Source organism: Silene latifolia, chromosome Y (assembly GCF_048544455.1).
Source record: "Silene latifolia isolate original U9 population chromosome Y, ASM4854445v1, whole genome shotgun sequence".
In the NCBI taxonomy this organism is placed as follows: Eukaryota; Viridiplantae; Streptophyta; class Magnoliopsida; order Caryophyllales; family Caryophyllaceae; genus Silene; species Silene latifolia.
The window spans coordinates 300,658,474-300,677,423 of record NC_133538.1 but is presented as its reverse complement, the minus strand read 5'-3'; the positions used below and the strand labels follow the sequence as shown (position 1 = coordinate 300,677,423).

Genomic DNA, 18,950 nt, shown 5'->3' with positions numbered 1-18,950 from the left:
TCTTGGTTCACTAATTGCTTGCAATTTTTACACATGCGTTTGAGCTTACTTACCAAGGAAACTACTTTTGCCTTACTCGACAACATTCTCTTTCCACTTCCCTTGTTTTTCGACTTCTTAGGTGGCAATATTATTACCTCTTCACTCATGGTACAACTAAGTAGCCGCTCCAACTGTTGTTGTTTACTCAATAGTGCACCTAATGGGGATAATATTTCCTTAAACTCTCGAATTAAAGTGGAAAAGCTCTCAACATCAGCTTTGCATCTGCCCATCAGCATTCCAACAGTCTAATGAACCTCTGACCACATTATTGACATTGCAATCTGTTATCCATCTATGATGTCAATGTCCTCAGCTGCCTCACCATTACAATCGAACATTCCTGAGCGGATTGCATCTTTACTCCATCTCTTTAAAATATATTCATCAGGTAGAGTCTTTAGTCCGTTGGATGAGTAAATCCATAGGACATGCCGGCATAGGATTCCTTTCCTTTCAAGCATTTTGTAGCTGCAACTTGCTTTAAATATAACTGCGTCAACAATAGCGTCAAATGTAAGTTTACAGAGGTGTAATCGTAAGCCACAACAAGTGTAACTTTAACAAACAAAACTGTAACTTTAATGCATAAAAGTGTAACTTTCTTATGTGTAAATTTAAAAGAAACAAGTGTAACTTTAACGATTAGTAGTGTAACTTCAAAAAAATTACGTGTATCTTCAACAAGACAAGATGTGTGACTTCAATAAACCTCTACATGTATCTATGGATTATTGCTTGTTAAAACTAATAGTATACCTGGGCAGTACGTAACCTCATAATTCTTGTCCCTGTTTGCATCTCTTACAGTAGTCACCTCTACAGTCTCTTCTTTAGCTAAACCTCTACTTCTACATGTATCGATTGATTATTTGACTTCTTGTTGAAACTCCTCAAGTACTTTATGGGTGTACACTTTTACCCTATGTGCCTCAAGAGCCAGATCTGTCGACATTTTAGGGCAAGTGTGCTTGCTATCGTTGTCAAGCTTCTTCTGCGTATGTCTTTGTTGGTCCATAGCGCTCTCAAAACGCAACCAAAACTCAACCAACGTACCCGATTTTCTCTTAAACCTCTTAAAGAAACGATTTTCGCTCTTTGATCTTTGGGTTGTCCTCACAACAGCCCCCATCTTTATGTCTATGCAATGTGCCATTACCATAGGCCCCTTTTAGACTACATTTCTTCAAACCAATCAATGTTTGTGACTCTGTGTTCTTCATCTATTTCTGTCCATCTAGCATCGAACTCTTCTGCATCGAGGTCTTCATCCCATATAATGGCATTTAATTTCTTCAGAAATTCAGAATTATTGTCTCTTGTCACACCATACTTTCTTGGCTCCTTGCTCATGATATGCCACATACAAAATCGGTTTTGCGTTGTCTTGAATACAAGGAGGACAGCTTTAAGAATGTCCGGATCCTAATCAGTGATAATATACTCAGGCTCCTTATCCCCCATCGCGTCCAAAAACCGGCTGAAAACCCACTGAAATGATTCAGCGTTTTCATGGGCAATCAGCGCTCCACAAAATGTAAACGAGCGTTTATGGTGATCTACCCCGGTGAACGGTGTGACGGCCATGGAATACTTGCTGGTTGTATAGGTTAGGTCGAACAACACTACATCTCCAAAAACAGAGTAGTTCATTCTGGCCGTACCATCAGCCCATATAGCTCTACTTAAGCTACTATCAGAGTCAATATCATAGTCAAAGTAGAACACTTACCTATTTACAGCCATTTCCTTTAAATGGTCTATGAACAACTGACCGCCCCATTCATGAATGAAGCATTTCACATCTCTGTGAAAGTTCTTAAAATCATTTAAGCTAGCCCAATGTTCTCGAATCTATTTACGTGTTCCTTGAGTATTTTGTAAGTCCTAGCTGCTCATATCTTCAGCTATTAATTAATGACATATTATTAGAAATTACACAGTTACAAAGTCAGCTTTTGATTGTTAGAGTTACAATTTTTTTGGTTAGAATTACACATTTAAAACACTGAAGTTACAGATGGAAATAGTTGCACTACATGTGAGTTAAAGTTACATTTTTTGAGTTTAATTTACACTGAATTGTGGGGGGTTGATATAATATTAGAAATCATGTGTACTGTTGATATAATTTTTTCCAAAATTAACAATTGACAAATAATAAGATTACTCACTCTTGAGTTATAAAGGATTATCATTTTGTGATAATCTGTTATATGTTGCATGACAACTTTTGAAACTCTCTATCCTGGGCTGAGATGAGCTCGTGATTCTGGCCCTCGTGAAATCGGTCAATCAATACCTCGCCATTATTCACAAATAACCTAATTCTAGCTTTGCACCCCACCCGCCCGACTTTGTTTTTCTTAATCCAATTCTGCCGACAACTTCTATCCATTTCTCCTTTATGCGTGAATCCCTCTTGGTTGCAAACCAAAAGTTCTGACCTTATTGCCCCGTCACGCCACTTCTTTGTCGTGTATTTCCGAACATCGAACCCGCAAGAAATTGCATAAATCTTGTAAAAAGTCACTGCCTCCTCGATTTCCCGGATTCCTGGCCAATATAAGGTGTAAACTTTTGTTCAACTTCCCTGCAGAATTCTTTCTCGTTCGGCTTTCTCCCTCCATTGTCTTTAGTTGTACCTGTCAACAGTCCAATGATTATATACTGGGAATTTCATTTATCTCAAAAGGTGTAACTTCTAAAAAGCAAAGTGTAATTTTAACAGGGAAAAGTGTAACTGCAATAAGTATAACTTTAACTGATAAATATGTAACTTCAACTTTCAATAAGTGTAATCTTATAATGTGTAACTTCAGTGTGTAAAGTGCCTAATTGCTCTTCATAAATTCTGTGATTTTGGTATCACATGACTTTTCACAAAACATTGCACTGCACACTTCGGTAACTTTAATGATCAACATTGACAACTACAAATTCAATTAACAATTTACAAAAGTATAACTTCTACCCAAAAAACTGTAATTTTAATAAGGAAAAGTGTAACTTTAATAAGTGTAACTTCAACGTTCAATAGTGTAATTCTTACGATGTGTAACTTCAGTGTGTAAAGTGCCTAATTTCTCTTCACAAATACTTAAAGTACATAAATTTGGTTCAAAACAAAACTTTAATGATCAACATTGACAGCTACAAATTCAACTAAAAATTCAAAAAAATGTGTAACTTCTAGCCAAAAAAGTGTAATTTTAATAAAAAAATTAGGTCACTTTTTAATAGTGTAACGTTAACTAATACATTTGTAGTTTCAACAATCAATAAGTGTAATTTTTATAATGTTTAACTTCAATGTGTAAAGTGTCTAATTGCTATCCATCACATGACTATCAACTACAAATACATTAACAACAAACAATACTTGACTACAAAAATTAGGTTAAAAACAAAACTTGCACTGCACACTACTGTAACTTTAATGATCAATGAGTGTTACTGTAACATATTACATGACAGAGTATATGAATGTTCATCATAGAACCTTTTAGGTCATTAACATCAACATTGACAGCTACAAATTCAATACAAAATTCAAAATTTACAGATTGTATTTTTTGAAAACTACGTTGTTTCAAAATATGGTATTTTATGCTTTTTTGAAATGAGAATGATAAAAACCAAACATGAGTAAACTAATAATTAAAGAGAACCACTAAAAAAATATGCAGCATGTATCTAACCTAAATTATAGAGATTTTAGATATATAACATAATTTATAGACAAATTAGGTTACAAAAAAAAACAATAAATAACCTTTACAAAATATGCACAGAAGAGAGTAAAATCAGAAAATAAATAATCAACATTGAACAGCAATAATTACCATAATTACTTGTATAATTTGCATGTCAGCCATTGTTGTGGTTGGAGTTTCACTAATTATTGTTTAAACCCGATTATTGTTTTAACAATATGTATGTTTTAATAGAATCTATGTGAAGAAAGAAAGTAGGGGATTTTATTTGTTAGATTATACACCTGAAAGAAGAGTTTTTGATTTGAGAGGATTTTTTAATTTTTTTTCGTTTGGGTGGGGTTTCAAGATGTGTGCAAATGTGTTGAGGAAGGTAGTTAGAGGACATGCATGTTGGGGTGTATATAGTGGTTAATAGGTTTGCACATTGACACACAGTGTTTTGGGAAGACAATCACACTCTCTCTCATGCTAAACCAATTTCCTTTTATTTTTCGCACGCTAAAACTCTACTCTCTCCCATGATCTCAACCACTCATTTAGAAGATCCAATGGCTCTAATAAAGACTTAGGGACTCAAATAATATAAGGGACTCATAAGAACTTTGCTATATATATATATATATATATATATATATATATATATATATATATATATATATATATATATAAATTTGGGATCCTGTGAGAACCACCTACATAGTGAGAACTGTGAGAACTCCACCTTATGGATTTTTTTTCTAAAAAATAACGACATATTTGGATTCGGCATAGAACTATTTTACTAGATAACACATATCTTGGTCCAAAAAGTATAAATTATTGACGGAAATCGAGACGAGAAACATTTTATTAATTTTCATGCACCTACTACTCATTTTTATGTATCTAACAATTTTCATGCACCTAGAATTCTTTTTTGTGCATCTAGAGCCTGGTATTTTCATGCACCTAGTAATAATTTTCATGCATGTAAAAATTTTAATGCACCTAGTATTCGTTTGCGTGCATTTATAGCCATTTTAGTATACCTAACTGTATTTTGTACATTAAGTTTATATTTTGTCAATAAAATCAATAAATATTGTTTATCTATACTAAAAAAGTGTTTGAATAAACTAAACTAAGGGTAAATGATCCATCAAAACTTTTGGAACAAGATTTGATGATGATTTAGTAATGGTTCTCATGGTTCTCATTATGTTACTGGTTCTCACCGGATCCCGACCCTATATATATATATATATATATATATATATATATATATATATATATATATATATATATATATATATATATATATATATATATATAGGCGGGATCTCGTGAGTTGTGTTCTTACGGTGAGTTGTAGATCAAAAGAAATCAAGGGCTGAGATCAAATGACAAATTAGGGGAAAAAAGAGGAAAATACAAAAAATAACAAAGTAGCTCAAACACGAAACAGAAACTTCCATTGATACGATATTTCTTTCTCTCTTTACATCTCTCTTCAAAATTAAAAACTAGAAAACACAAAGAGAATCGCAGGCAATCAAATATTCTGATCAAAAACCTAATACGATTACCGAAATCAAGCTGCAAACGAATTACAGGTAACGTATTTTCGAAATTACTGACGAATTCGTTGATTTTTATTACATTGAATCGTTTATTCACATGCATGTTTTCTGATTAAAACATATTAATGTAAAATTCGTAAAATTCGTTGATTTTAATTGAATTGAATAGTTGATTTTACTGTTTCAGGTATAAAAGATGGACAACGATATTAATAACAATTCTAGCGAAGAAATCAACTCCACAGTAAATATGGAAACAGGTAATAACGATTATTATCTATTTCTCAGCTGTTGTTTATAATACTGTACTGTTATTGATTCTTATCTGTTTATCAGCAGTTGTTTATAATACTGTTATTGATTCTTATCCGTTTCTCAGCTGTTATTCTGATATTATTGTATTGTCTGGCTTGTATTAGAGTAGCAAAAGAGTACTGTTATTATGATATTAATGTACTATTATTGTAATAGTACAGTAACATAATTATATTATTGTACTGTTATTGTGATATTATTGTAATATTATTGTGATATTATTTTGCAGTAGGATGAAAATATATGGCTTATAAAAGAGTAGCATAAAAAATTCAGTATTATCTGTATTATAATAGAGTAGAAACAGAGTACTGTTATTCTGATATTAATGTAATATTATTGTAAAAGTAGAGAAATATGATGATATTATTGTACTGTTATTCTCATATTATAGTACTATTGTTGTGATATTATTGTGCAGTGGCATGAAAATATAGGGCTGATAAGAGAGTAGCATAAGAAAAACACATTTAGTATTATTGTAATGTTATTGATTGTCGTCTGTTTCTAGTCTTTGTTATCATCTTTATTATTGTCACATTACTGCAATGTTGATCTCTCCCCCATGCTACTGTTATTGTGATGTTATTGTCAGTTTGTTGTCCTCTGATTGTACTCATTATAATAATTAATTGTCGCAGATGTTTCTACTGTCTCTATTGTTGGGGAAAATGCAATCGTAACTATTGGGGATTCTTCTAATAACAATATATTCACCAGCCCAACTTGTTCAGACAAAGAAAACGATGACTTTGTTCTAACTCTTCATTACAGCAGTACACCCGGGGGTACTAAGTAGTGGGTAAGAACTGTTGAGAGTGATTTTACGCCTAAACGTGGCATGTTCTTTCTTACCTTGGAGGATGCAATACAGTTCTATAACATATATTCATTCGCTTGCGGATTTGATGTGAGAAGGTACACAAATGCGAAATATAAGGGGGCCGTCAACGTAAAATCACTGGTATGTAACAGACAAGGGTATAAAGATATGAAAAGAAAACTGCGACTTGAAGCAAAAAATCGGGAAGCTGGTAATTCGAGTACATCAGAGATGAAAGAGCGAAGAATTAGACAATCAAAGAAGCATGCTCTGACAAGGTGTGGCTGCAAGGCACACATGAGGTTGAGAACCTGTGAAAAAACAGACGACAGACAGGCTGGATATATTGTGGACGTCTTTATAGACGTTCACAATCACTTTCTTTACTCTGTCAAAAATAGAGAGTTCCAGAAGCTGTCAAGGGACGTCCATGATTATATTAAGAGGACCATTATTGATCATACTAAGCTAAACATAGGTCCAACATTGAGCTTCATAATTCTCAAGGAATACTCAAATGGTTATCAAAATATCGGTGCCTCTTTGATAGGCTTCAAAAACTTCAAACGAAATATCAAGTGTTACATTGGGGATAAGGATGCTAAAATGTTCATTGGGCATTTTAAAATGCTATCTGAAACAAAGGGGTTCTATTTTGCTTATGATCAGGATGAGAACAAATGCTTGACGAAGGTTATTTGGGCTGATAAGGAAGGGATAAACAACTATAAGTTATATGGAGACACAATCTCGTTTGACCATACTTATGGGACAAACAAATATTTCATGGTGTTTACTCCGTTCACAGGAGTAGACCACAACAAGAAGATGGTAACTTTTGCAGCTGGATTACTTGAATTCGAGAGTCAGGATTCATTTGAGTGGATTTTTACAAAATTTCTGGAAGCAATGGGTGTGGGATTTATCTGTATGCATCCCTTTAAATATAAGGACTATAACGAATTATAATGATGAAACTAGTCATAAAATTTAAATTACATAAACAAAATTATATAGGATTTAGAAATAACCTTCGCTCCTAGCAAATACGGCCTAAGAACAATATCAAAGTAGATATTCGCCTATAAGTTGCACCCAAGACGATATGAGATATGCCCTTTGATTATGCTAGAATCGATCCAAAAATTAACTAAATAATTTTAGGTTTTTGTGTTTTTTCTGATGAGAGGGAGGCAAGAATGGCTTAGGAAAAATTAGGTTAGAAAATCCTCTCCCCACTCACCTATAAACCGTGTATAGTAATGGGTTAGGGTAGGATTTTCTTTTTTTTTTATTTTTCTCGGCCCATATCCGAAAATAAGATGATAATTTTCTTCTTATTTTCGGTTATTCCAAAAATGTATAAAATGTGTAAATTGTCATCTAGTGAGGATCGAACCCATGACCTCTTGGTTTGAGTACCCTCACTATTACCACTATGACACATTCATCTTGTTGATATTAAATATAACCGATTACATTTAATTACAAATTAACAGATTAATTCGTCCAAGCTAACATTACATACATTTAATTAAATATAACTTATTATATTCAATTTACGAATTGACAGTTAATTCGTCTCAACTAATATTATTTAATCTTCATTAAATAATTGTCTCATATAAGGCATCAATGTGATTATATTTCTATAACCACATCTCTCAAACACATTCTATAGGTGTGACCTTTAGGGACCAGTTGATCACCGCCATCTGTATGATAATAACGTCAAACTTTCTAGCAAGCCAACCGTTATTAGGTAATCGTTAATCAACTGATTAAAATACGAAATATACCCTTGTAAACCTGTAAGAGATTTACAAATGTTATCACACTAATTTGTGGAGGACACAAGCTCCAACAAACTCCCACTTGTCCTCACAAGTGTATGTGCGATAACCGATTCTCATATCCTAAAATTTCTCCCACTCAATATAAAACAATTTGCAAATCCGTATTCACAAAGGTCGTATTTTACAAGCGATCATCATCAAGAGTGGTTTCCCCGACTAGAGAGTAACTTAACTGATAAACGAATCAACATTCGAGCATGTCCATGCATTTCAGTTACAACTCCTCGAGTGGCCCTGAGAAATAACTATACCTGATAAGGGTTGGATATTTTCCTCAACTCGAATCCTGCAGATGTAAGCACAGTATGAAATGACCCAAAAAAATCTACTAAGCCTCCGATTCGACGGACCGTGAGAAAGAAACCAAAGTCACCCAAAAAACGCGCCTTAATCTCAAGAGACAAACGATAGTCAAAAGAATCGACTCTAGGAACACAATGGATGTCCTATCCACGACCTGGCACCGAATGTTTTTAAACATTTAGGACTCCATTACGTTGTCACAAAAAGTTGTCCTACGAGGTATCGTTATAATCTCGCATCTGTGATCGATCAGTCAACCGTTTGACTTATGGCTCGTTGAACCCACCATCAATCGACTGCACAATATAATAGCCGGAGTTATCAGCTCACATTGGCGATTACGGACCAAAAACAATTATATGTAATTCAGTTCACTTTGTGGCGTTCAATGTTTTCAGTACAATCCACATGAAAAAAAAAAATATTATAATAAAACGATGAAGTTATAAATAGTATATGAAAAAGATAATGTATCAAATCCATAATCAAGTACTACAACTCAGGAACACGTTTAATTCCCATGGAAATAATGTGCCCTACATGCTTATCATAATTCAACGGTTTAGTGAGAAGATCCGCGATGTTATCATCCGTCGCAATCTTGTCAATCACTATCTCTTCTTGCTCCATGTAATCACAGATCAGGTGAGCTTTCCGATGTACATGTCTAGATTTGTTCCTAGACTTTGGCTCCTTAGCCTGGAAGATGGCACCTCTATTGTCACAATAGATGGTGATCGGGTCATTCGAACTAGGAACTACCGAAAGTCCTTGTAAGAATTGACGCATCCATATCGCTTCCTTTGCTGCCTCCGAAGCGGCATAGTACTCGGATTCAGTAGTAAAATCTGCTACAACACTCTGTTTGGAACTCTTCCAGCTGACCGCAACACCATTAAGAGTGAAGACGAACCCGGACTGAGATTTTGAGTCATCTCGATCCGTTTGGAAGCTAGCATCTGTGTAACCGATTGCGCATAGCTTAGTATCGCCTCCATAAGTCAATACCCAATCCTTAGTCCCACGTAGGTACTTGAGGATGTTTTTGACAGCTATCCAGTGTGTTTCACCAGGAGTCTTTTGGTACCGACTCGTCATACTCAATGCATATGCCACGTCTGGACGTGTGCATATCATGGCATACATGATCGATCCTATTGTAGATGCATAAGGAACACGACTCATGCGCTCAAGCCCTTCAGGTGTCGTGGGTGACTGAGACTTGCTCAACTGCATCCCAGTCATCATTGGAAGGTTCCCCTTTTTGGAGTTGGTCCTGCTGAACTTCTCAAGAATCTTATCCAAATAAGACTCCTGACTAAGTGATAACGTCCGTCGTGATCTATCTCGGTAGATACGGATTCCCAAAATGCGCTGTGCCTCACCCAGATCTTTCATCTGGAAATGGTTCTTAAACCATTCTTTAACCGAAGATAGAAGAGGAATGTCATTCCCAATCAAGAGTATGTCATCGACATACAATATCAAGAATACAATCTTACTCCCACTCGACTTGATATATAAGCATGGTTCTTCGACCGATCGAGTGAAACCATACTCTTTTATCACCTAGTCGAAACGATGATTCCAACTCTGAGAAGCTTGCTTATGTCCATAAATGGAACGCTTAACCTTGCATACTTTCTTAGGATGTTCAGGATCTATGAAACCTTCGGGTTGCACCATGTACAACTCTTCCTCCAAATAACCGTTTATGAAGGCGGTTTTCACATCCATTTGCCAAATTTCATAATCATGAAAAACGACAATCGCTAAGATTATCCGAATGGAACGTAGCATGACTACAAGTGCAAAAATTTCATCATAATGCAATCCGTGCACTTGAGTGAAACCTTTTGCCACTAGTCGTGCCTTATAGGTATCTGGTTGCGCGTCTACAGAACGCTTTATTTTGTAAAGCCATTTGCACTGTAGAGGTTTTACCTTATTAGGTAAATCGACTAGATCCCATACGTCATTCTCACACATGGAGTCCATCTCGGATTGCATGGCTTCGAGCCATAGCTTTGAGTCGGAACAGGTCATAGCACCTTTATAGGTAACGGGTTCATTACTCTCTAGGAGTAAAACGTCATTCTCCTCAACCATACCAATGTATCTGTCCGGAGGACGAGAGACTCTACCCGACCTCCTAGGTTCCTCAGGAATATTAACCGTATCATCAGTCGGAGGAACAACTTCCTCCATCCGTTCCTCGGTTGTTGGTTCTGGAATCTCCGACAGCTCGAAGGTTCTATTACTCGTCTTGTTCTAGAGAAATTCTTTCTCTAAGAACGTCGCACTAGCCACAACAAAAACTCGATGTTCGGTAGGCGAATAGAAGTAATGACCAAATGTTCCTTTTGAAGGAAATGTAGATTCACATACAAACTAACATACTCATATATGTTGAAATTAATTTGTCATAAAATTAAATACGGATTTTATGCATGCAAACAATATAATAAAATAGAGAAGAAATCATATCCTTACATTGAAATTTCGGTTCAAATGGGCACAAAAGAAATCTCCTTTTCTTTTGTTCTTGAGCTTTCCTTTTATGGAAGAACAAGATCCAAGTGTAGGATCTCTCCTTAGGAATAATACCCAAAGCTAACTCTTAATCTAATTAATATTATTTGAGCTAGTATAATATTAATCTAGTGAAAAATTGAACCAAAATTGTTTTGTTTTTGGGTTCTCAAAACCGGTTGAGAGAGAGGGATTTTGGAGGATTTTATCTTTCTAAAACTTAATCTTTTAGAAGTTAGATGAATGAATGAATTTTCACACTATTACATGTAGTGTATGTTAAAAAATAAAAGACAAAACCCTTTGCCCTTTTTCTTTTGTGAACCGTGTAAGAGGAGAGGAGAGGGGAAGAAAAAGACCCAATGCATGCATTAGTTTGCCTTCACAAGGTAAATAGGGTTGCATGGCTTCTAAAGCATATAATTATTGTGTTTTCCACTAATAATACAAACACAATATTTAGCTTATTTCTCCTCCAATTTTCGGCACATTGGATAATATGGTATCCATTTTATTTTTGTCAATTTTGTCTTATGTCACATGTCATATGTCACACAAATTTGTTATGTATTTTTAACGTATTAAAAATCAACGTATTAGTAAAAATACGTCATATACAAAATCGACTTAGTAATTCATAATTACTTGTACCAAAATATTTTACCGTTTATAAATCGCATTTATAATAATTCATTCAAATTTAATTGTTTCCTTAAACAATAATTTCATCCGAGTAATGATACAATTCAATTACTCAGACCGTATCTCATTTAATCACATTTCAATTTGATACGTAAATTTTACTTCCAAAATCGTCCGTCAATTTTTCAAGTAATTTAATTAACTCGTAACATTATACGATTAATTAAATGATCAATTAAGAGTATTGCCCTATAGGTATGACCTAGGGGTCAACTGATCACCACCGTCACACGACAAGAATGTCAAACTCTAGTCACCAATCATTACCGATATATGTTGACCAGTTGACAGTAACAAAATTACTTCCCAATTGTATTCTTTAAAATGAGATTTAATAATGATATTTAAATCACATGATCGCACTATTGTTGAGGACACATTTCCCAACAATCTCCCATTTGTCCTTGACAAGTGTGCGTCACCAATTCTCTTGTCCTATTACTATCTCCCACTCAATGCAAGGTGTCTTTCAGGTCCTACTTGCAAGTGATCATATCAAGAGTGGTTTCCTCGATCTGGAGAATAACTGATTGACCGGACTTATCTATCATAGATACTTTCCGAGCGTGGCCACGCATTTCCAGTTCATTACTCCTCGAGTGGCTCTGAGATATTGTTATAACCCTGAATAGGGGTGGACAATTCCTATCGCACTCATTCCCTTCGACTAGCCACAGCCATCATAACCCAAAATATGCCCATTTGACCCCATTTACGAAGGTCGTAGTAACACAAATCAAAGTTAATCTGAAATTGTGCCATCTTAGGCGAATAGTCTTTAGTCAAAAGAATCGACTCATTAGAATACTATAGTAGCTCTTGCCACGACCAGGCTATATAAATTTGCCAGAACTCTATAAGCGGTCATAAGGCCCGACAAAATGTTCCTAACAGTCTGCCTATGTGATCGACTAGTCATCTCTTATGACTCTATGGCACTTGAACTTGCCATCAATCGCCTCACACTGTAGTCACTTCGAGACGTCACCTCATACAAGTGACTATGGGCAAATACTATGTTAATCCGTGTTCACTTTAACGGGGTTCAATTGTCTCTACAACCCGTTTGGATGTAACAAAGTATAAATTAAAGATAAAAGACAAATGTGATTATGAACATGAACAAAAACAACACTTTTATTTCATTTCAAAATCTAACAAAAACTTGGTACACGTTTAAGTCCCATGGACGTAACATGTCCATCATGCTTAGCTCAAATAAAGGCTTGGTGAGCGGATCGGCTATGTTGTCATCCGTCCCAACCTTACAAATCGCAATTTCCTTTCTTTCAATGAAATCTCTTATTACATGATACTTTCTAAGTACATGTCTAGATCTATTACTAGACTTTGGCTCCTTAGCTTGGAAGATCGTCCCACTATTATCACAATAGAGAGTGATAGGATCATTGGCGGTAGGTACTACTTTTAGACCTTCCGTGAATTGCACAGTCCAAACAGCTTCCTTAGCGACTTCGATGTCGCGATGTACTCACCTCCGTTGTAGAATCCGCGATTCTGACTTCCTTGAAGCTTCTCCACTTTACGGCACCACCATTGAGCATAAACACGAAACCAACTTGTGATTTCAAGTCATCTCTATCTGTTTGAAAACTTGAGTCCGTGTATCCATTAACACGCAACTCAGTGTCACCTCCAAACACAAGGATAGAATCCTTAGTTCTTCTCAAGTACTTAAGGATGTTCTTGACAGAATCCAGTGACTCTCACCTGGATTTCCTTGATATCTACTCGTCATGCTCAAGGCATACGAGACATCAGGACGTGTGCATATCATGGCATACATGATTGATCCAACAGCGGAAGCATAAGGGATCAACTTCATGCGTTCAACATCATGGGGTTCAGAGGGACATTGAGTCTTGCTCAATATCGTCCCGGTTACCATAGGTACCAAACCCCTTTTGGATTTGTCCATGCTGAACCGTCGAAGAATCTTATCGACATAAGACTCTTGACTTAGTGCCAATATCCTCTTGGATCTATCTCTATAGATCCGGATACCTAATATGCGGTGTGCCTCTCCTAAATCCTTCATTTGGAAGTGGTTACCTAACCACTTCTTAACAGAAGACAACATTGGAATATCATTTCCAATGAGTAGTATGTCATCGACATACAAGATTAGGAACACAACATTGCTCCCACTGAATTTCATGTATAAACATGGTTCCTCAACACTTCGAGTGAAACCATTTTCCTTTATCACATGATTGAATCGATGATTCCAACTTCTAGATGCTTGCTTAAGACCATAAATGGATCTCTTAAGCTTGCACACTTTGTTAGCATTTTTAGAATCAACAAAACCTTCGGGTTGTATCATGTACACCTCCTCTTCTAAATGCCCATTTAGAAAAGCGGTTTTGACATTCATTTGCCATATTTCATAATCATGAAATGCGGCGATCGCTAACAAAATCCGTATGGATCTTAGCATTGCTACGGGGGCGAAGGTCTCATCATAATGGAGACCTTGGACTTGGGTAAATCCCTTTGCCACTAGCCTAGCTTTGTAGACATCGTCATGTCCTTCTATGCCATTTTTGACCTTGAATATCCATTTGCATTGGAGGGGTCTTGCCCCTTTAGGCAAATATACCAAGTCCCAAACTTGGTTTTCATGCATAGAATCCATTTCGGACTTCATGGCTTCAAGCCATAAGGAGGAATTTGGACTAGAGATTGCGGCCTTGTAGGTGGCGGGCTCATCACTTTCCATAAGCAATACATCGAGTGTTCCATCTTCCTTGATAAGTCCCACATATCGATCGGGGGGGCGAATTACTCGGCCCGTCCTTCTTAGTGGAGGAGGTACAACCGCGTTAGACGACGAAGGAACATCTTCTTGCGTCTCTTCCTCGTTTTGTGGCTCTTGAACTTCGTCAAGTTCAAAATTTCTCCCACTCTGTCTCTTAGAAATAAATTGACTTTCTAAGAAGACAGCCTCACTAGACACAAACACTTTGTTTTCTTGAGGTTTGTAGAAGTAGTATCCTCGACAATGCGAGGGGTAACCTACAAAGGTGCATTTTTCGGATCTTAGGGCAAGCTTATTGTCGGCTTTAGTCTTGACGTAAGCATTACATCCCCAAATCCTCATATAGGATATATTGGGAACCTTTCCCGTCCACATCTCATATGGAGTCTTTTCGGTGGATTTAGTGGGACTATTGTTCAAAGATCTAATTGCGGTTTGAATCGCAAATCCCCAAAACGAGTTCGGTAACTCGGTTTGACTCATCATGGATCGAACCATATCAAGTAGGGTTCGATTCCTCCTTTCGGCAACACCATTGAGTTGTGGTGTTCCGGGTGGAGAAAGTTGTGATATAATACCACAACCTTTCAAGTGTGAATCAAATTCAAGGCTAAGGTATTCACCACCACGATCGGAACGTAGTGCTTTTACCTTTTTGTTCAATTGGTTCTCTACTTTGTTTTGAAATTCCTTGAATTTCTCAAACGCTTCACTCTTATGTTTCATTAAATAGACATGCCCATGTCTACTTAAGTCGTCGGTGAAGGTTATAAAGTAGTCATAATTACCACGAGCGGTGATACTCATTGGTCCACACACATCGGTGTGTATGAGTCCCAATAGTTCACTAGCTCGTGTCCCTTTACCACTAAAAGGATTACGAGTCATTTTGCCAAGTAGGCAATATTCGCATGTACCAAATGATTGATAATCAAATGGTGTAATCACATTAGTAGAAATTAATCTTTTGATGCGATTCTCGTTTATGTGACCTAATCGACAATGCCAAATGAACGCTTCACTTGGGTCACTTGTTTTGAGTTTCTTTGTTTGAATGTTATAAATATCATTGGTCGGATTTGAGGTCTCTAAAATGTAAATGCCATTGATAGAGGAAGCTTGGCCAATAACCAAGTCGTTCCTAGAAATAGTACAACGATTGTTCTTAATGACAAAACAAAAACCGTCCACGTCTAGCATGGCGATTGAAATAATGTTTTTAGAGAGTGTAGGTACATAAAAACAATTATGCAAATACAACTCAAATCCATTTGGCAAAGCTAAAACATAAGTTCCCTTGGATTCGGCCGCTACCCGAGCTCCATTTCCAAGGCGTAGATCCACATCTCCCTTGCTAAGCCTCTCCACATCTCTTAAACCCTGTAAATGATTACAAAGGTGAGAACCACAACCGGTATCTAGTACCCATGTCGTAGTGGAAGTATAATTTATATCAATAACATAAATTTCTTTAGGAATTGTACCTTTTGGAGCAATGAGTCCTTCCCTTATATTTCGCAAATACATGGGACAATTCCTAAGCCAATGTCCCATGCCATTGCAATAATGGCACTCATCATTAACTTGCTTGAAGTTTTTGATTTTCTTTCCTTTCTTCTTGAACCTCTTGCCCTTTGAAGCAAGAACTTGATTGCTAGAGCTCCCACTAGCTTTGGCATCTTTATCTTCCAGAGACAAAGACCCTATAGATTGTATGAGGTAGTCTTCCTAAGACGGACTCACACGAGGTCTAGTAGTAGTAGGTGGTTTAGAAGAAGTGATGAAGTTAAGGTTTCCATCCGAACCTATCCCGAAATGAAGTTCTCTAGTAGTATCGAAATTGTTGTTGGAGCAAACGTCGTCAAGAACATTGTGATATGACTCAATAGTTATCGGTGCGGTAGCATTTGGTGGATTCATTGTAAAGAACTACAAATATGGAGGAAAAGGAAATATTAACACTTGTCTTTTTAAATAATACTTGCAAATTAACAAGATATGAACATTTATATAGTGACCTCTACCCAACTATAATAAATGATTCCAAGATCCAAATTCATATTAACTTGGGCACGGTATGGCCGATGAAACCCTTATCAATATAACTCGGTGGATTAACGTTTTAATCGATTCTACTTTTAGAACTCTTGGTCGATAAAATTACTGTAATATTTATCTATAGCCCGGAACACATGCAACTACGGTCGCGAATACTTCCGTTGAGCTCAATCCAAATTTCGAATAAATGTGTCCATGATCCAAGTCCACGTCAACTTGGGCACGGTATGGCCGATGAAACCCTCATTAACATGAACTCGGTGGATTAACACTCATCACCCACTTCCCCTACATAACAAGGTTTGTACCCCGGTAGGGCCGAGTGCACTCCCTCGCGAAATAGGTTTTCATGGTTTCTACTATTTGGTAAGGCTATGTCTCAATTGTTTGTTTTAGCGAGAGGTCATGTCAATTTATTATCTATCACGTTTTAAGTGAACTAAAGCGGTGAACTACGATAATTCTAATTGACACGGTCGATAAACTCGATGAAATAAAGAATGCATGTTTTAGTTATGGCGATTTAGAAATGCATGTGACATAAAATAAAATGCAAGCATAAAGATAAATAAATCCTAGTATGGCCTTTCCTAAAATAGAAAAACTATTTAACTATTACATATTCGGAAACCAACTCCATTGGTCCCTTGAACTTCGGTTGTGGCACGCATCTCGAGGTAACACCGTCTTTATGTATCGCCATCTTGAAGAAATCCGTCTTTGGGAACTCCGAGATAAATAAAATTACATAATAAATTACATAATTTCCTATTATACATTTGTAACTAAAATAAAATAAATCTATTAAATTACAAAACGGTGATACGAGATCACAATAAAAATTACAACCGAATCGATATTCCCATACATTTTAAAATACCAATTAAAATCTAAGGCCATACTAAGTAAAATTACATAATTCAAAATTACATAAATTAAAATTATGACAATCATAAAGAAAATGCAGCATTATAATATGTATGAACATGCTCAATTTTATGCTAAATCGCCTTTAATTAGCCAATATCGTATATTACTTGGTTTTTACGGATTTGCGTGATTTCAATATTTTATAATCACTAGAATACATAAACTCATATTTATGCATAAGTTAATTACCCTAACCTCTTAGGACTCAAAATTTAGTCTTCACTAATAATTTGACCATAATTAACCCATATTTACAAAATTTGTTCATAAATGGACCAAAAATTACAAAAATAAGCTATTAAACTTCAAATAAATCACAAAATTTCAAATAAATTCAAAATTTGAAATTTAAACTCATGAACATTCTGGAAAAAATTCCATGACACTCATAATGTTCAAAATCTTAGGTTAAAAATTTCGAAAATTTACTGGAAAAACAATGTTGCGGTTTATCGATTTTTTAATAAAATAATCATAAAAAACATGGAAAATTATTTTCATTAACTTTTCAATTTTAGATCTGAAAAAGATAATAAAATGCAACATTAGACGTTTTTCCTAAGTCATAGATTATGTTTTATTAATTTTCCACTAATAATGTCACTATTTATGCTATTTTTCTTCAAAAAATCCATAAATCATGCAAAAAGACTTCTTTATAGCCAATTATTTTACACACATCTTGTAAAATTGCATGTGACAACATATTAATTTTCTATGACCAGATTCGAAATTTAACTCATATTAACATATTTTTCACCTAAATCCGAATTTAATAATGAAAAATTCATTTTTCGAGCATAACAAGTCCAAAAATTATGAAAATTTACAGGTTATCTCAAAATAATATTTAAATGCCATTATAGTGAAATATGAACAATAAAAATCCGTAAAATTAACCAAAATATCCTAAAACATTTTAGGACCAGAAATATTAACATGCATGGATTAATTTCGTGATATTTCATAATAACACAAATTTTACAAGTTTTATTTGTTATTCTTATAACTCGGAAAAACTTTTAACCGATTTGCATGCAAACAACCGTGGCTCTTGATACCGATTGAAGGAAATGTAGATTCACATACAAACTAACATACTCATATATGTTGAAATTAATTTGTCATAAAATTAAATACGGATTTTATGCATGCAAACAATATAATAAAATAGAGAAGAAATTATATCCTTACATTGAAATTTCGGTTCAAATGGGCACAAAAGAAATCTCCTTTTCTTTTGTTCTTGAGCTTTCCTTTTATGGAAGAACAAGATCCAAGTGTAGGATCTCTCCTTAGGAATAATACCCAAAGCTAACTCTTAATCTA

At 35.4% G+C, this 18,950-nt stretch overlaps 1 protein-coding gene across 1 annotated transcript; it reads right to left on the bottom strand.

Moving 5' to 3' along the window:
- Positions 1-329: 329 nt before the first annotated feature.
- Positions 330-1,174, bottom strand: LOC141631024 (protein FAR-RED IMPAIRED RESPONSE 1-like). Its single transcript, XM_074443750.1, has 3 exons — positions 957-1,174; positions 802-893; positions 330-535 (listed from the first exon to the last, which is right to left on the bottom strand). Exons 1-3 carry the CDS (start codon positions 1,172-1,174, stop codon positions 330-332), a joined length of 516 nt encoding a protein of 171 aa, XP_074299851.1.
- Between the last annotated feature and the right edge of the window lie 17,776 nt (positions 1,175-18,950).

Excerpts from the sequence above, each read along its gene's own strand:
- LOC141631024 (XM_074443750.1), bottom strand. The coding sequence starts at position 1,174 with ATGGGGGCTGTTGTGAGGACAACCCAAAGATCAAAGAGCGAAAATCGT. Across the intron at positions 894-956 it reads GAGGCACATAGGGTAAAAGT|AAGTAGAGGTTTAGCTAAAG; the intron begins GTACACCCATAA and ends CGATACATGTAG. Across the intron at positions 536-801 it reads TGAGGTTACGTACTGCCCAG|TTATATTTAAAGCAAGTTGC; the intron begins GTATACTATTAG and ends TTGTTGACGCAG.